We start from the raw sequence: 16,152 nt of genomic DNA, 5'->3' as shown, positions 1-16,152 counted from the left end.
CACTATGGTCGTAGATGAAGACATTGTTAACTTCTCACACATGCTAGCGGCGGAAAAGATAGCCGGCAGGGAGGTAGTCGTACCGATGGAAGTAGGTGATGGCTCGGTCTTGAGACCATGGCATGATGCGGAAATGTCGTGTCCCAATTCGCCAGGAGCTCCAACTACGGAAAATGACAAAATTGTTTCGACTGAAAAAGTCTTCTTTGAAGAAACGAGAGATCAAGGATGTAAATTCGAGGTAAAAACCCTCATAGTCGGGGTTCCTCAGGGCCCCATCTGTACGAATGGAAGTAAGGCGACAAGTGTATCAGCAACTCGCAGGCCTGGCATTTCATTTGCAAGCATACTCAAGGGGCCCGACTCTAAGGACGATGGAAAAGGTACATCAAAAGCAAATAGTGAGAAACTGCAAAATGCAAGAGCTAGACTCGAGCAAAAGCTCAAGGAAGTCAACAAAATGATTGAGTCCAGCCCAAACAACAATAAAAGAACTTGTTTCTAAGCAGTTGACAGCGGGGTGGTAGAATACGGGTTGGCAGATTGGGCCTTTGCTGCTTTAAAAAAGTCTTTGCCACAGCAAGTGGAGGTTGCCGAGGCTATTACTGTGGCGATTCCACCAACACTTATCAAAAAACAGTTAGCTAGGCAAGCTAAGCTAACGCTTGTATTTGGGTTCAGTGGAAGAATCCCGAACAGGTTGGAGATGATTCAATGGCTTCAGGGCCCACAAGTTCTTGGTCATGGAGGAGCAATTGAAAGTACTTTCTACCTAGCTAAAGGTTTTTGCTCACTAAGATTCAAAGAGGCCTCCAATGTGGTAACGATCCTTGACAAAGGCCCCCTTGTATTTAATAGGACTACAGTTTGTGTGGTGCCTTGGGAGCTAGTGTTCGACTCAGCTGATTCTCTTCAAGGGTTCAATCCTGTCTGGGTTGAGTTTGTGGGTCTGCCTAGCTGGCTTTGGGACAATCTCAGGATGCTTGCCAGTTAGTTGGGAACCCCCCTATTTATTCCTATCAAGAGAGGGTTTGGCAGAACATCAAATAGGGTTTGTACAGGCTGGGATGTTTCTATAACGCCACCTAAGAGCATGGTAATCAATGTTGGAGCTGGGTTTGTTACTATTCCGCTAAGCTTTGGGACATACTTTGGAGCATGTTTTAAATGCAACAACTTTGGACACTTCGCCTAGGATTGCCCCAAGAAGGCTAATGGTACTGCAGCTCTGGCAATACAGCTCCCCAGTGAAAAGGAAACCCCGATGGAAGGGTTGGAGAAGCAAGGAGGCAGTAACGAAGGGGCAAGTGCAGGGAAGGATAAAGAAGCTATGGTATACAACAAAATGGATATAAAGATGCAGGAAAAGGTTGTGGAGAAATCGATTCCCATGCAAAGAATTCCAGAAGTCTCATGCAAGGATAAGGTAATCATTATTCCCGCTGCTCCCCTGAAATTCATGACGATCACAAGGGCGATAGTTGTTCAAGTCCCTGGTCTAAAAAGAGCCAAAAGGGTGAAGGCAGTGGCAAGAGACTCCAAAGTGCTCGAAGTCGTGAGAACACTAGAGGGGAAAGGATCTGCTCCATCCCCCACCCCCTTGCAAGGAGGGGGGTGCACTATCCCACTTCACAATCCATTTGCAGTATTGCAAGAAAAGAAATCCCCTCACCTGAAACCCCCGGACTCTCTCGAGACCAAGGAGAGGGAGTGTGCGCATGATTCGGATGTTGAAGGATTTGTTCCTCTATCCCAATGAGCCCTCTTTAATGATGAAGTCTCTCACTATACAATCTTGGAACGTAAAGGGAGTGAAGACCCGAAGGAAGAGTACCCTTTTCTGGGAGGAGATAAAAAAGGAAAAGGCAGTCAACTGTTGGGCCATCCAGGAACATCACTTGGATGATCATAGCAAGAGAAAGCAGGCTCTAGGAAAGAAACTTATTTTCTATGGAGAAGGAAGTAACGGTTTCAGTGGTGTCCTCAGTATTGTGGACAGGAAATTGAAGCCGAAGCTGGTTCTGAACCACCCCTCCGGCAGAATCTTGGGAATTAGAATTAGATGGGAATGGCATCCCTTCACCATTGCGAATGTGTATGGCCCTTGCAATGCAAAAGATAGAGCTAAAGTATGGATGCATCTTAGAGATACTCCTATAGAAGGAGAGTGGTTGCTAGTCGGCGACTTCAATATGGTGGAAAAGAGCAAGGACAGAATAGGATCCTCTGGTATGCTGGCCGGATCGAAAAGGACTAAATGGCAAAGTTTGTGCAAAAAGTGGGCGATGATCAACTTATGGCAAGTTGGCCCATGGAACAGCACGCCAGGTTTCACCTACACAAGCCTCCAGTATGCCCGCACTACCTCCAGGCTAGACAGATGTTACTGCTCACACCAAGCTGACTGGATACCATCGATGCTAGAGATGAAGGTAGTCCCAACAAAAATCCTTTCGGATCACATACCCCTGCACATACATTTTAAGAAGAATAAAGAGGAGGACCAGACCCCAGGAGGTAGGAAAAAACTGCTAGTTATACAGGAACACACCTATTCAAAGATCCTCTTTTTAGGAATTTAACCAAGAAAGCACAGGTAAGCTCAGAAAAGATGTCGATCTCATCAAGCACAATGCATGGGACCTATTTGCTCGAAGTATTCAGAAAGCAATCAAAACCTCGGGCCCCCGGTTTAAAAATTCTAGGAAGGCACACCTTCTTCATCTGATAGGTGAGGTACAACGGCTTACCTCCACAAAAGCCAATGGGCTTGCTACTGAGGAAGAGCACAAGCAATGGCTTGAAGCCAAAGCTTGCCTGGCTAACGAGCAATTGGAAGATATCAGAAAGGCAAGGATTCTCTACAGGGAAACTTCTTTACAACCAAAAGCCTCTAATCAAGCTCATTTTTTTAGGGCTTTGAAAATCAAGAAGAGTGGGGGTCACGTCTACTCGCTCTATGATGAGAAAGGGATAGCAGTTCATAACCAAGATGAGATGACCGGTCTGATGTTGAACTATCTTAGCCAAATCATTGGACGACCAGAAATCCAGTCCCAGGAAGTAGATGAAGCCAGAAGGACCTTGCTTCAGAGTGTCGAGAATAAGATTCCCCGGTCAAAAGCTAAAATCCTGGAAGGGGCATTTTCCAAAGACGAATGTTCACTAGCATTGCAAGCCCTTAGCAAGGAGAAGTCCCCTGGTTGGGATGGGATGACGACAGAATTCTTTAGAGAATTTTGGGATGATCTGAAGGCCCCTGTCACAAGTTTGGCCAACAAATCCATTGTCGAAGGGTCATTGGAGATAAGTGTGACATATATAGAAGCAGTCATGGAAGCTCTAGGCTTTGGACCTCGCCTATGTCGTCTTATTCATGCACTAGGGGCTGGTAGCCAGTCAGAGCTCCTATTCAACGATAAAATAGTAGGCTCTTTTGAGGTCAAAAGGTCTATTAAGCAGGGTTGGCCTCTGGCCCCCCTGCTTTTCGCCATAGGTTCACATCCTTTAATCACGACGCTCGAAGCTAGTGTTGAGCGTGGGGAGTTGCAAGGCCTGGCTCTCCCAGGAAACAACCAACTACTTACAAAAATGTTTGCAGACGATTCTCTCCTCTTCTTGAGGGCGCGTCCCCAGGTCGAAGCTCTGGAGATTGTACAAATGTTCTCTACAGATTCGGGGTCCCGGTGCAATATAGAGAAGTCCAAGGCTGATCTCCCAGTCGGAAAATGACTCATTTGACCCTTTCAACTGGTCGAGGGAGATTGTTACAAAAGGGAATATTTTCAGACATCTGGGGGCCCCCTTTGGGGTGGACGTAACCCACAAACAAAGATGTCATTGGGTCCTAGAAAAAATCTAAACAAAAATGAGTAGGTGGGAGTATGTTCTTCTCCCATTCCTAAGCCAAATAAAAGTGATTAATGCCTTTATGCTCCCGTATATTTCCTTCACTAGCCCGCTTCTCAAGATGGCTAAATGTCACTGGAAAGAGTTCTTAAAATCGGTAAAAAGGTTTTTATGGAAAAATAACACAAAGTCCTCCAAGCCATGGCAATGGGCCTGTTGGGAGTCAGTCGCTCGGCCAATGAATCAAGGAGGCCTGGGAATTCTCAACCCTGTGGCCCATGCAGAAGCTTGTTGTTCCAAATTTGTAGTCTCCTTGGCTAAACAAGACCAAGCTTGGGCTATCCTGATCAGAGATATGCTAGAAGCAGCTAAACTTGGTTCGAAAGGAGGAAAGTGGAGAGGGGTAGAGTTTCATCACAAACTTTTAGCCCCGACGTGGGCTACACTAAGTCTGGGGGGCGGCTCAGGGGAATTGGTAAGGAAATGCAACAGAGCATCGGGAGTCCTAAAGTGGGGGGAAGAAACCAGATACTTCAAGAACTCCATTCTGCATTGGTCCCCCTGGCTTTCCAAAGTTGTAGATCTACCGCAAAATCCCTATTGGATAGAAGCAGCCAAGAAACTGAATAATAAGGGTCTAAACCGACTAGGGAACTTCTGGGACAGTAACAACAAGAGCTGGAAAACCACTAAACTTCTGGTAACCCAATTCCAACTTAATAGCTTGGAGGTTTTGCTGCTCAACAAAGTGATGAAAGAGCTTGACAGTGCAGTGATGCCAATCTAGGACTCAAAGTTTGACTAGAATGCCTGGAAATGGCCCGAAAGCAGCCTCTTATGGAAACCCTATTCTAAAGGCATTTACCATACAATGATGCTAAAGAAGAATTGGTCTAGCCCCCTTAACAAGGTATGGAAAAAGCAATGGTCGAAGGAAAGGTGGGAGCAAGTAATGGAGAACAAATGGGCGCCAAAGGTTCCCTATCACATGAAGATATTTCTATGGAAAGTAATTAGGGGTGCTCTTCCGATGGGGGTGAATATTTAGGAGAGAGGGATAGGGACAAATCAATGCCTGGGGTGTAGGATGGCTAGTGAGGATCCGACCCACCTTTTTATGGAATGCCCAGCTATCAGAGGCCTTACAGGAAAAATTTGCAAGTGGGTCCAAAGAACATGGAAAATTAGTTTTTTCAAGACTGATTTACTCCTTGGAGGTAAGAACTTGGGTAGCCCTGCCATCCTCATCTGCACTCAATTATCAGGTTTTGCTTTTTACATAATGTATGGCAAACAAGGAACTGTCGTGTGTTCGAAGGAGTTCCTGAGGTGGCAACCTTCGCAAAAAATTATACAAGAAAGCAGAGTGCTAATATGGACGCTCGGGCGCAAGCAAAACTCGGATGATTGGTCTAGGGTTACTTGTGCCTTGTTGTCAGCAGAATGCTTAGGTAAGGGGAAAATCATAAAATTAGAAGATTAGTGAAGAACATGATAATGAACCTGGTGTATCAAGGGCATGGGGGCAGGTCATTAGGGGTGGCTCCCCAGATAGCTGATGTAAGTTTGGTCTCTGGATGGTGTCATGGCTTGGCACGAGCATGGCAAGTTCTTGTAATTTTTTGAGATGATCAATATAATTCGCTCACAATTGTGAGTTCTGCCAAAAAAAAAAAGATGTCGAAAAGCGCCTATGTAGTGCGGCAACACACACATTAATTGCATGTTCATGTTCATTACAAATGGTCAAGGATGATACATATGCCCTTCTTTGTTGCAACTAACTATACTACTCTACTCTTTACAAACGGTTCCCACAATAAATCTAAGCCCCACCTATGACCATGATGGTCATTTTGGTAAAGGAAATATTTGCCAATAGATTGCTTAGCCCCCCATTCAATGATCATTGCAAAACAAAAAAGGAGTATTATGGATGTATTCCTTTTTCTTTCTTTTTTTGGCAATGCTCACATTGTGTGAGCTAATATATAATAACTCCAAAAAATGATCATATACCATACCCAAACACACATCTTGCCAAGGGTACCAACCATCACATAAACAAGGTCCGACTTTACAAGGAGCCACCCAAAAGAAGAGAGACCTGCCAGGAGCTACCAACACAAAGGTGGAGATCACCTGTCACATGAAGGCCACTCGCTTTGAGTAGGCAAGGAGTCTGACCACTGATCACACATATGCATCATCAATAAGAACATGTAGATCATCAAGGGAGCCATGCCTCGTTGGAGAAGACATCCACCGTTGCCACACAAGCATTGTCCTGGCAAGTCGATCCTAACAGGAGAAGCCATCGAACCGACCAAAAGAGCTCTCCAAGGAGAAGGGGAAGGGGGGCCACTCCCAAATTAAGAAATACAAGAGGAGGGTGAGGAAGAGGCCGCCCACCCAATACTGTCGGGTCCTCCCTCTCAAGGAGCCCACAGCTCGCATAGACAATCCACACCATGCACAGCCACCAAATTCGCTCACAATGCTATTGCAGACCCTACCACAGCCATGCATTGAGCCTCCTTGCTCTACGCACTCATAGGCAACCATGAATAGCGGTGAGAGCTCCCTTGTAAACCCTAATACAACAATATTATGGATGTATTTCTTAACACTACTTTACTTGAGTTTTTGCATAATTATTATGCTCTTACTTGAGCTACCATGTTCTCATCGTCAAGCTAGCTTTGTGCATAATGTCCATTTCTTCTCTCCAAGAATACTAATCTAAAGATATTGTTATTCTTGTTTGTTATTTCAAAAAAGTGTATTGACTAGGTTAAGGCCTAGTGGTCCAAATGTTGGTGTGGAATTGACACCTCCATGATCAAAATGGATCAATTGACCAAATCCATCCAATGATGTGGGCCATTGAGTTGGATTAGGGTGGATAAGTCAATGTAGCATTCACGCTAATAATATGATTCAGAGAATAAGAATGCTATTTACACTTAGAAAATCAATATACACAAAAGCATAGCATAGTTACACATTGCTAATTGGATTGTTTATTGAGTGTACACACAATCTCAATTTATAGCTTTGAGTTAGATCTAATTGCAAACGTAAGTGATGATGTCACAGGGATTGCCAAGTAGGTTGCACACTAGGATTCCACATAGGCTAAATCACATGGTATATCACATGTCACAAGTTGACTAAGCATCCACATGTAAGAGTGTGCTCACACACATTAGGTGCTACAAAACCTACACCCTAACAACTCTCCCCTTGTCAGTTTTGTCGCACTAAAGCACTCACACTACCTCCAACAAATTAGGGGTAGGTACATAGGGCACAATTCTCCCCTCGAACACAAATAGAAAAAGATGCAAAAATTTCCCCACACATGAGATGGGATACACAAAATCCTCCCCTACAACACAAAGTGAGGAAAACATAGCTAAAGTGTTCACAACATATCAGTGTAACTAAACCAACATATTCATCTTTGGTGTTGAAATCTTCAACATCAACATTGATTTTGCCTTTGTCTTTGTAGTGGTTGTTGTTGCTTGTGTTTTCCTTGTGCTTGTTGTTATGATATTTGTATCAGCAATAATTGGATAAGGGATTGTTTTTTCCACAATGCTTACAAGGGTTCACTTCATATCTATCTTTTGACAAATCATTTGTACAACCAGTGTGTGCACTTGAGAGCTTGCTCTTCTTTTTGTTGCGGTGGTGGTCGGTCGCTACAAATGCTCTTCCATTGTTGATGTTACCTTTTATCTTCTTCTCAAAATCCTGTAAAGAGTCTATGATGTCCTTAAGAGAGAATATTTGGTCCTTCTCTTTGAGTACGGTCATACACAACATTTGGGAGTGCTTTGAGACGCATTGCCACTTGATCATCTTCATCTACAATGCACTAAATGTATGTGAGCTATGTGCAAATGATTTTAAGCCGATTCACTAGTGAAGCTTTGGTTTCAATTCTCTCACTTTCCCGGAGTGGTTTGACCACAGACCACAATTGTTTTTTCATTAGGTAGTCTTTAGTCTTGGCTTGCCATATGGAAGCCCTGGCCATTGAACTTGTATATGCCCTTCTTCCCTCCCATAATGGTGCACTTGAATGCATGTGTGAGAGGCATGAGGCAGGTCTTACCCATGCTGCTTGTGCAAAGGTCTCTCAATGTAAGCAAGCTAGTTGTAATGATTACAAAGGCCAACTAAACTCATTATTATGCTAAAAAGCACACTCACACACTAATTTAGGAACCTAATAATGAACTAATGGAGCTCTTGATTAGTTTTAATCACCTCATGAGGGTAGTGGCCCATGGACGTGTCCTCAATGAGAAAATTAGGAACCAATTAGAAGCTTATTAGAGGTATGAATGATGATTGTCATGGCAAAGAGAAGGTACCAAACAATATAGCATAGAGAGGCTAGGCTACAAACTAAGATTCCCCATAAGCTAAAATCACAAAGTCTATCACATACACATAGCACATCTCCAACCAGCATATAGAGACATATTAATGTAGTTGATTTGCTCTTATGTTATAGAGGAGGCTGTAAGAAATTGCAATACATTGGCCCTCACTCAAACATACGAACCAATGAAACACCTCACAGCTTTGTACGTGCATACCCCACTCAAAGATCAAGAAGAAATGGTTTTGTCTTTGGTTTTGAATGAAATTGATAAAACTGAGAGGTCAAACGCATTTTGGGTCCCTTTTTTATCCATTTGGGGGGAATGTATAAATGAAAAAAGGGATCATATATTGCTCCAAGTCTTCGGAGGGTCCTAAGCAAGGAACCCTTTTGATCTGTCCAAAATACAAAGCATAAACACATTCCAAGGGAAAGGGTGCTTCTCATGCCTAAGCCCTATAAGAGTCGTCATAAGCAAACACTCATAGTGGGATACAAGCCGACGCACACCACATGTGCATAGCCACATGCATCTAAGGGGACTAGGATAACAAAAGTAAACTTGACCAAGGAGGATCCAAAGAGATACATATGAACTCATCTTTGGTTGCATGCAAGTGGGAGCCTCACAGTCATCTGTCCAAGCGTAGTGGAGGTGGCTATAATTGTTCCTTTCTGTTGACTGGGGTGTCGAGAAAATTGTGTGCATAGTTGAGCACCAAAGATGCCATTGTATGGGTTTCTTATCTATTATGTAAGCCTTGCCCAAGGGGTCATGTTCACATAAAGCACCACCCCATGGGGTGGATAAAGCACCAATTAGAAAGGCTTTGATGAAAATGTTCCACCCCATACACCATGAAAATTTGCCTCTTAAATTATACAAGCCTTGAACATGGACGACAGCTCAACACCCTCTACATCTACTGCTCAACGGCTTCACAAGCAACTAGCGATCCCTTTTTCGCAATCAACGCAACTAATGGTGAGCTCTTTTGCACAAATTGTATAAACTATGCGTGTTCACTAGTTGGGCCTCCTAAATAGGAAGGCCTCATCCAAAAAAGCACTAGTGTTATGGGGTGGCACTCAGTGTGTATACACGCAAGCACCACTTGCCATCCCCGTTTATACATGGGTGAGAGGGTTTTTCGCACCACCTATGCGCTATATACAGAAATGGTCAAAACCAAGTGCAAACATTATGTTCAACAAGGTAACGTATTGGTTGATATTGTGATTCCTACAGGACGGGCCAATGATTCAACTCTTTCCATGTTTGCGCAGCACTTCAGTGCGAAATATGGTGACCCTGGACCAAGCCTTTCTCATTTGGCTGGAATCCCTTGTCAATGGGCCTTCTCTTTGCAATGAGCATTGTGTGTGTTTGAGGCAAACTCACATTTGGTATAAAGGGCAAAATATGTCTCACACGAAGGAGAATGAAAAGACATGGCTGGAAAAGCACACAAGAGAGGAGCGAATTGTTGATAGCCAGGTGGCAATACCGATTATCCCTCAATCTTGCGAATCATAAAAATTGGGGGTATTTTTTTCGGGCAGGAAAATGCTGCGAAAAACGGAAAAAGAGTGGATGAGGTGTGCGAAAACTGCTTGCGCTGCTGCGAGCTTGCGATCATGTGAGCAGGTGTCGCTGAGTCTGTGTATGTCTCTACCTGCAAAATTGTAACTCTGGAGCTGCCTACGTTCTTCTGATGAACTTCCAGCTTCTTTAAGGTCGCCATTAGACCTCTACTCAATTGTGCTGTTTCCTTCTCCTCTGCTCACTATCTCTATTGGGCTATCGAAACTCGGTAGCAGCCCCTCTTTGAACTCGCATCACTGAATCAGCTCCCTGCTCAAGCTCATTTAAGTTCATGCTTGGGCAATCCAGGCTGTGAGCTGATCTTCACCAATCTGCGCTTCCTGGCGTCCCTTGCAGCGCTCGTACAATGGAAACAGTTGCGTCCCACAGTCAATACCTCTCAAAGGTCTCTCTTGGCCAGCCACTTTCCTCTACAGCCTTACAGAAAAGGAGTGCATTGGGAAGGAAGAGAGTTCCTTTGAGAAGGCGAGTCATTTGGCACCATGCAGTGCGGATATACAGCCAAGCTGGTAAGCATAGATGTCTTTCATTTGACTTCCTCCCTCACTTCAATAGCCTTCAATGCAGGATGAATAACATCATATGATTTGCTGTTAGCCATGAGTCGCATAATATGGCAGCGGGTGATAGAAGCCATGAGCATGACATCAGGAAATTGTTCAATCTTTTAGCATGACATCAAGAAAACGGTCCACATTGAGCATGCATGGATTGTGCCAATGCAAACAAGTTTTAGCAAGTAGTCATTATTCTTCTTCAATACCATGGGATTACAGGTTTTGGTCGTGGAACGGTGAAAATTAAGGAAGAAGAGGAAGAGAGCGACACAACAGAAACAGAGCCATCAAGTGGAACCAAGAAGCTTTTCAACTTGCCGATTCGAAGCAAATTACCTGGAACGGTTAAAGTGCAGAACAAGAGCCAGTCTCAAGCCAAAAGCAACAAGGTTGTGTTTGTGGCAGGGGCTACCGGCAAAGTTGGTTCTAGAACTGTAAGGTGAGCAAGGCATTATGCACTCACATATAGGACTCCCAGTTCATTCACTTATAACATTGGCTAAAGTACTATCTCAATTCACAGGGAGCTTCTAAAGCTTGGTTTCAGCGTACGCGCCAGTACAAGAAATGCAGAGAAAGCCCAAGCTTTATTCGAGGTCACGTTGATTTGATGCCCGTTACATTAATTGTGATGAGCCAGCTATAACCACCATCTAAAAAGTGAGTTCCTCCATTGTTGCAGGATGTGGCAAGTTCATCTGCTGGCGCTGTTGGATCAGATGATGCATCTCCATTTGGAATTTTCTCAGTACGTGTTTCAAAGCATTCAGAGTTTCAAACCGTCTGTCCTGCTATGTTTTGCTGCTTTTACTGTCATGCATGCTAGCCTTCCTTAGCAAAACTCAGCTTTTGTCTTGCTGTGCAGCTCTTTGGATTCTTGAAACCTAAAGCAGGAAAAAGGTTGGAGATTGTGGAATGTGATCTGGAGGATCCGGAATCTATTGAGCCAGCACTGGGCAATGCAGGGGTTGTACTCTGCTGCATCGGTGCAAGTGAGAAGGAGGTACTTGATGTATCGGGACCATACCGCATAGATTTCAAGGCCACAGAGAACCTGATCAATGCAGGTAACTTCACAAGCCTCGTCCTAACCCACAGTACAATCTACCTGCCCACCTAAAGAAAACGCAAACCCAACTTAAACCTGATTCACTGTGTGTTAATCGCACCATCATTTGTCTAGAGACTACATCTGGCTCTTTGCTCACCTTTGCAGCATCTTCTGCTGAAGTAAACCATTTTGTTCTACTGACATCCTTGGGAACACAAAAGTTTGGATTTCCAGCTGCAGTTCTCAAGTGAGTCCTTTACAGTTCTGGTTATAAGAGCAATTGCCTCGTTTAGAAATGTTCGGTGTCTGTGCTAACTCTCATGTTTTTGTAGCTTATTTTGGGGTGTTTTGTTGTGGAAAGCTAAAGCTGAGAAGGCCTTGATTCAAAGTGGACTTCCATACACAGTATGACTCTCTGTTTCGTACTCTCTTGTAGATTGTTGTTTGGAAATGAAGGGTTGTCTGGCCATCCTACACTAACCAAGGAATACCATTTCCTAAGTGTGTGTCACTCCCTTGGTGTTCTCCCTTATTGTCGTGAGAGAAGAAGGTATTGCTATAGGCTTCTTTGTAGTGTCTACTGTTTTTGTTATATTACAGAGGGATGTTTCTCCCTTTCCTTGCTTTGAAGACCAATTAGCAATTTTGACCTGAAGAACGGAGACACTATTCTTGAACTTAGCCTCATCATGTCAAGGAAAAAGATCTCATTACGATAGCACTCTCTTTTGTTCCTGGTGAGAGCATTATGAGGAGGAGAGAATTATTCCACTCTTTAAAATTGAAAAATACAGAGTAGACTGCGAGTGTAAGGTCTAAGGGTGGCACAACTAGGCTATTCTATGTGATAGTATGGACTTTAGTCTAGAAAGGGTATGTCTTGGAGGCCTGTTGACTAAAATATGTTTTTAAACCATTGCTGTCCCGCCGCATTGGGAGAGTCAAACTGACTGGCACTCAGCGTAGGTGATAGAGAACTAAACAGACTTGAAAGCAACTAAAAACTAAAAAAAGAACACCTGCAAGAGACATGTGAGGCAGAGTACCTCTCAAAGATGATTGGCCCGTAATGTAGGCGCTCGTGGCTTTCTCAATCAAGCACAGTAGAACAGCTCCCTGTTCGAAGAGACCACTCTCATAAACTGTATGAGTACCAGTGGTCCTCTTCTATAGCTCTTGTTGCTATAAGTAACTCATCAAAAGCCAGCTTAAAATATTTTTTTCATAAAAGAAACTTGTGTGCGCAACCACTCAAAAGCTTTTGCTTTGGGATTGCCACATCATTAGTTCTTTCGCAGAGCCCGTCACATCAGTTGAGAATCATTATGGCAGTTCCACATCACCGTTTGTACCATTCACTCTGTGACATCCCTCTGCCCTGTCTTAAAAGCAGACGTCAAAATAAACATAGCAGAGAAGATCAGATGACATGAATGATGACACCATGCAGACATGCTAGTAGATACATCTGAGTCTCTGTGAAATGTTGAATCTGACATCCTTGAATAACATTTCACACTAGACTCAGAAACATCTACTAGCCGTCACACCCTGTCTAACAATTCACATGAGATTCACCAGGATGCACTAACACAACCTCGCCGTAGTGTGATGATTTACTTGGTGTCAAGAGAGATAATATTGTAGTCATTCATCTCTCATATAATTCCCATACCACCATTAAACAGAGGCAACAATGCATTTTGTCAGTTCTTGTCTCCTTCATGTGTGGACGAGTCAACCTCCTGTCTTTTCTTTCCAAATGTAACCAATACAAATACATTTTACAGCCTTACAATCCAAATTTTTACGGCTTTGCTTAGGCAGCAAAGCACAGGCCAAGCAGCCATAGACATGCAAGCAACCAATAGATGGCTTCATGCCATACCAAGCTTCCTACAGAGTGATAGATTGTGCTGTTTTACTGGGAACCTGGTTAACGCAGACGTAGCACACGACAGATTCAAGCCGAAACGCACGTGGAAAGCTTGGCTTTTGACCATACATCGTGTAACTGGTAAGTCACTTGACAAGGTGATAAATTACTGCAACAATACTGAACTTAATGGAGTGTAACAAGCTTTAACTTTAACTATTGTAGACAATAGACACAGTGGCAGAGTTCCACTCTCAGAAGCACTAGCCCCTCAACTAGGCGCCCAAGGAGGAATTTCTTTATTTTATCGACCAAAACTATCGGAATGCACACGCTCCCTCTATGTCATCCACAGTGTCAGTCTAGTAGTAGTGGGTGAGTGGCACCTTGGCCTGACTCTTTTCTAGACACCGAGCCAAAAAGCTCAAAAAGACTTTGAAAATCACAGGTTCTTTTTAGGATTCTTTGAAGCACCAAATCACAATGGCTGAGTGGCACCTTGGCCTCTCTTTTATAGACACTGAGCCAAAAAGCCCAAAAGAGACTTTCAAAATCACAGGTTATTTTTAGGATTCCTTAAAGCACCAAATCATCTGATAACTTTTAACTGTTGCTCAAAAGACTAGTTCCAAAAAGTAGGTCTAAGTGCAAATCTGCCATGCCATCCCATCCGTACACTTCAATTTCAGCATGCCAGGTTAGCGTTACTATAGTATCTCTTATGGTCCCGTGGTTCTGAATTGTGGTGCATTTCACAATACGAGCATCAGACTTTGGGTCTTCAGTTCGAGTCTTGGTTTGGCTCTACTCTTTCCGGTTCTCTTCCGGTCGGGTGAGCAATCGAAGTCGTCACTTTGTGACATACCCCTAGTAAAAGAAGAGCAATTGCCCTCAGCTACGCCAGCAAAGCATACAGCTTCATATCATATTGCTGGATTGGTTTATTATGAAACAACAAATGTCTCAGCTCTGATACCATTGTGACTGGCGAGCCATGTCACAAGGCGGTAAATTACAGCGACGATACTAAACTCGAATGGCACACAACATACCTTGAACTTGAAACATGCTTTAGATGAGATACAAAGAGGTTGCGTTCTACCCTCGGAAGCACTATTATTTTAGCCAGTTGTCCATGGTGATATCTTTTGTAACGGGACGGCACCACGTGCCAATTGAAAGAACAAACTTTCATAGACTATTAACACTTCCAACCCCAAAACTGAAAGAGAGAGAATCCACATGAGTCACTGAGTGGCGGAGTTCCACTCCCAGACTGCCATGGCCCCAAACGATGGTGCACCTTTCGGTATTTCTTTACGTTGTTTCACAAGGTACAACTGTGTGGCTCTGCTGTGCATCTAAAACCGGCATGTAGCCTCACCAAAGGGCGGTACACTTTTGCTTTCACCCAATCTATACGTCTAACTTTCCCTGTACTTAATGACACAAAGTAACTTCACAAAAAATTGTAATTGGAATTCACCACTTCAAAACAATTCACGACTTGGTAGCTAGAGTGCTCCCAACTGGACAACGACACCCTGTTAGCCCCGAAGGTTGGCACCCCTTTCGGTATTTCTTTATTCTTATTGCACTTAAGAAAAACCTATAAACTTCTACAAGCTGTCCCACTTTTATCGGGCTGAAATTCCCCTACTCTCGCCCTATTTCAGCAACATAATCACAATCATAATTTTTCCATACATGAACCACACGTGGGACACACACGGGTACAGAAGTACGGAATAAGTACGGATTGGACTACCCGGAAATACCACAGGTCAGATAGCCTACTACATAGGATGCTTAAAAGCCTACATACTACACCACCATGTTTAAAACTTTATACACAAACACAAACCCATAGAAAGTTCAAAAATTAGAATTTAGAGACTAGCTTGTGGGCACGGGAGAAGTTGAAGGTGAGCAAGAGAGGGCGAGAGCATGGCCGTTGATTCGCAGCTCGCAGCTCACTGATGTGTTGCAATGCCTGCATAATAGAGTCAACAGCCCAACTCGTGCGGCCAAAAACTACAGGCGAATAAATTTTGCCCCAAATTTTTTGCCGGGTATGGAATCACTTTCCGTACTCGGACGAGTATGGAAGTACGGCTTGACAACCACACGGGGACGAAAAAAACTATGATCACAATAGAAGTCTCCACGGACAAAATCCCAAGAAAACGGTGATTTCCCAGGCACTTTAGAGCCCTGCAATAAATTACAGCAAGCTGTATTTTCTGTTTTGTGCTCCGATTCGCGTGCCGATCACTCTTGTGGGGAGCCCTCGAGCTCCCGCACAAATAGGGTTACTTGCCCTTTGATTTAGATGCATGAAATCTGCCTAAATGGTATAAGCACCCAAGGCTTTCTCGAGGCTCCCTTGGCATAAGGGGGAGTAGCAATTAGCTAATCCGATTCCTGTACAGAAGGCTCTTGCCTTGGCAATCACGCATTAAACCCCCAGAACTATACATGGTCTTCTGAGAAGCCCAACTTAAGGGGCATTATCATATGTGCAGAGAGGAGAGAGAGATGCACGAGAGCAAATCATTGCGCTACATGAGACAAGGGAGAAGTTCAGCTTTCCATGAAAGGTGTGATCACCTGCACCCACTACTCACACACACACTGTGTTCACAATTATATAAAAATCAGCCTCCTCTCACTTTTGGGCACCCCCTCTTGGGATGAGAGACTCTGGAGTGTGACTTGACCTGCAGGTTGCTGTCCTACTGCAGGTTGCTGTCCTACTGCCATGTGTCCAGTTTTCTCCTTTTGGTTTAATTCCTAGTACCCACCAACTTA

General features: G+C 43.8%; 1 protein-coding gene across 1 annotated transcript in view; it reads left to right on the top strand.

Annotated features, from left to right (window-relative positions):
- Positions 1 to 9,830: 9,830 nt before the first annotated feature.
- TIC62 (NAD(P)-binding Rossmann-fold superfamily protein) overlaps positions 9,831 to 16,152 on the top strand; it is a 31,504-nt gene continuing 25,182 nt past the window's right edge. Inside the window, exons 1-7 of the mRNA XM_086488662.1 lie at positions 9,831 to 10,366; positions 10,634 to 10,853; positions 10,938 to 11,010; positions 11,097 to 11,162; positions 11,280 to 11,481; positions 11,631 to 11,712; positions 11,798 to 11,870. Coding sequence (XP_086344788.1) covers positions 10,204 to 10,366; positions 10,634 to 10,853; positions 10,938 to 11,010; positions 11,097 to 11,162; positions 11,280 to 11,481; positions 11,631 to 11,712; positions 11,798 to 11,870 — 879 coding nt within the window. The 5' untranslated portion in view covers positions 9,831 to 10,203. The remainder of the gene's footprint in view (positions 10,367 to 10,633; positions 10,854 to 10,937; positions 11,011 to 11,096; positions 11,163 to 11,279; positions 11,482 to 11,630; positions 11,713 to 11,797; positions 11,871 to 16,152) is intronic.

Source organism: Adiantum capillus-veneris, chromosome 18 (genome assembly GCF_014529385.1).
Source record: "Adiantum capillus-veneris isolate H3 chromosome 18, ASM1452938v2, whole genome shotgun sequence".
Lineage (NCBI taxonomy): Eukaryota > Viridiplantae > Streptophyta > Polypodiopsida > Polypodiales > Pteridaceae > Adiantum > Adiantum capillus-veneris.
Note: the sequence above shows the minus strand (reverse complement) of the source record. Positions and strands in the feature narration are given on the sequence as shown.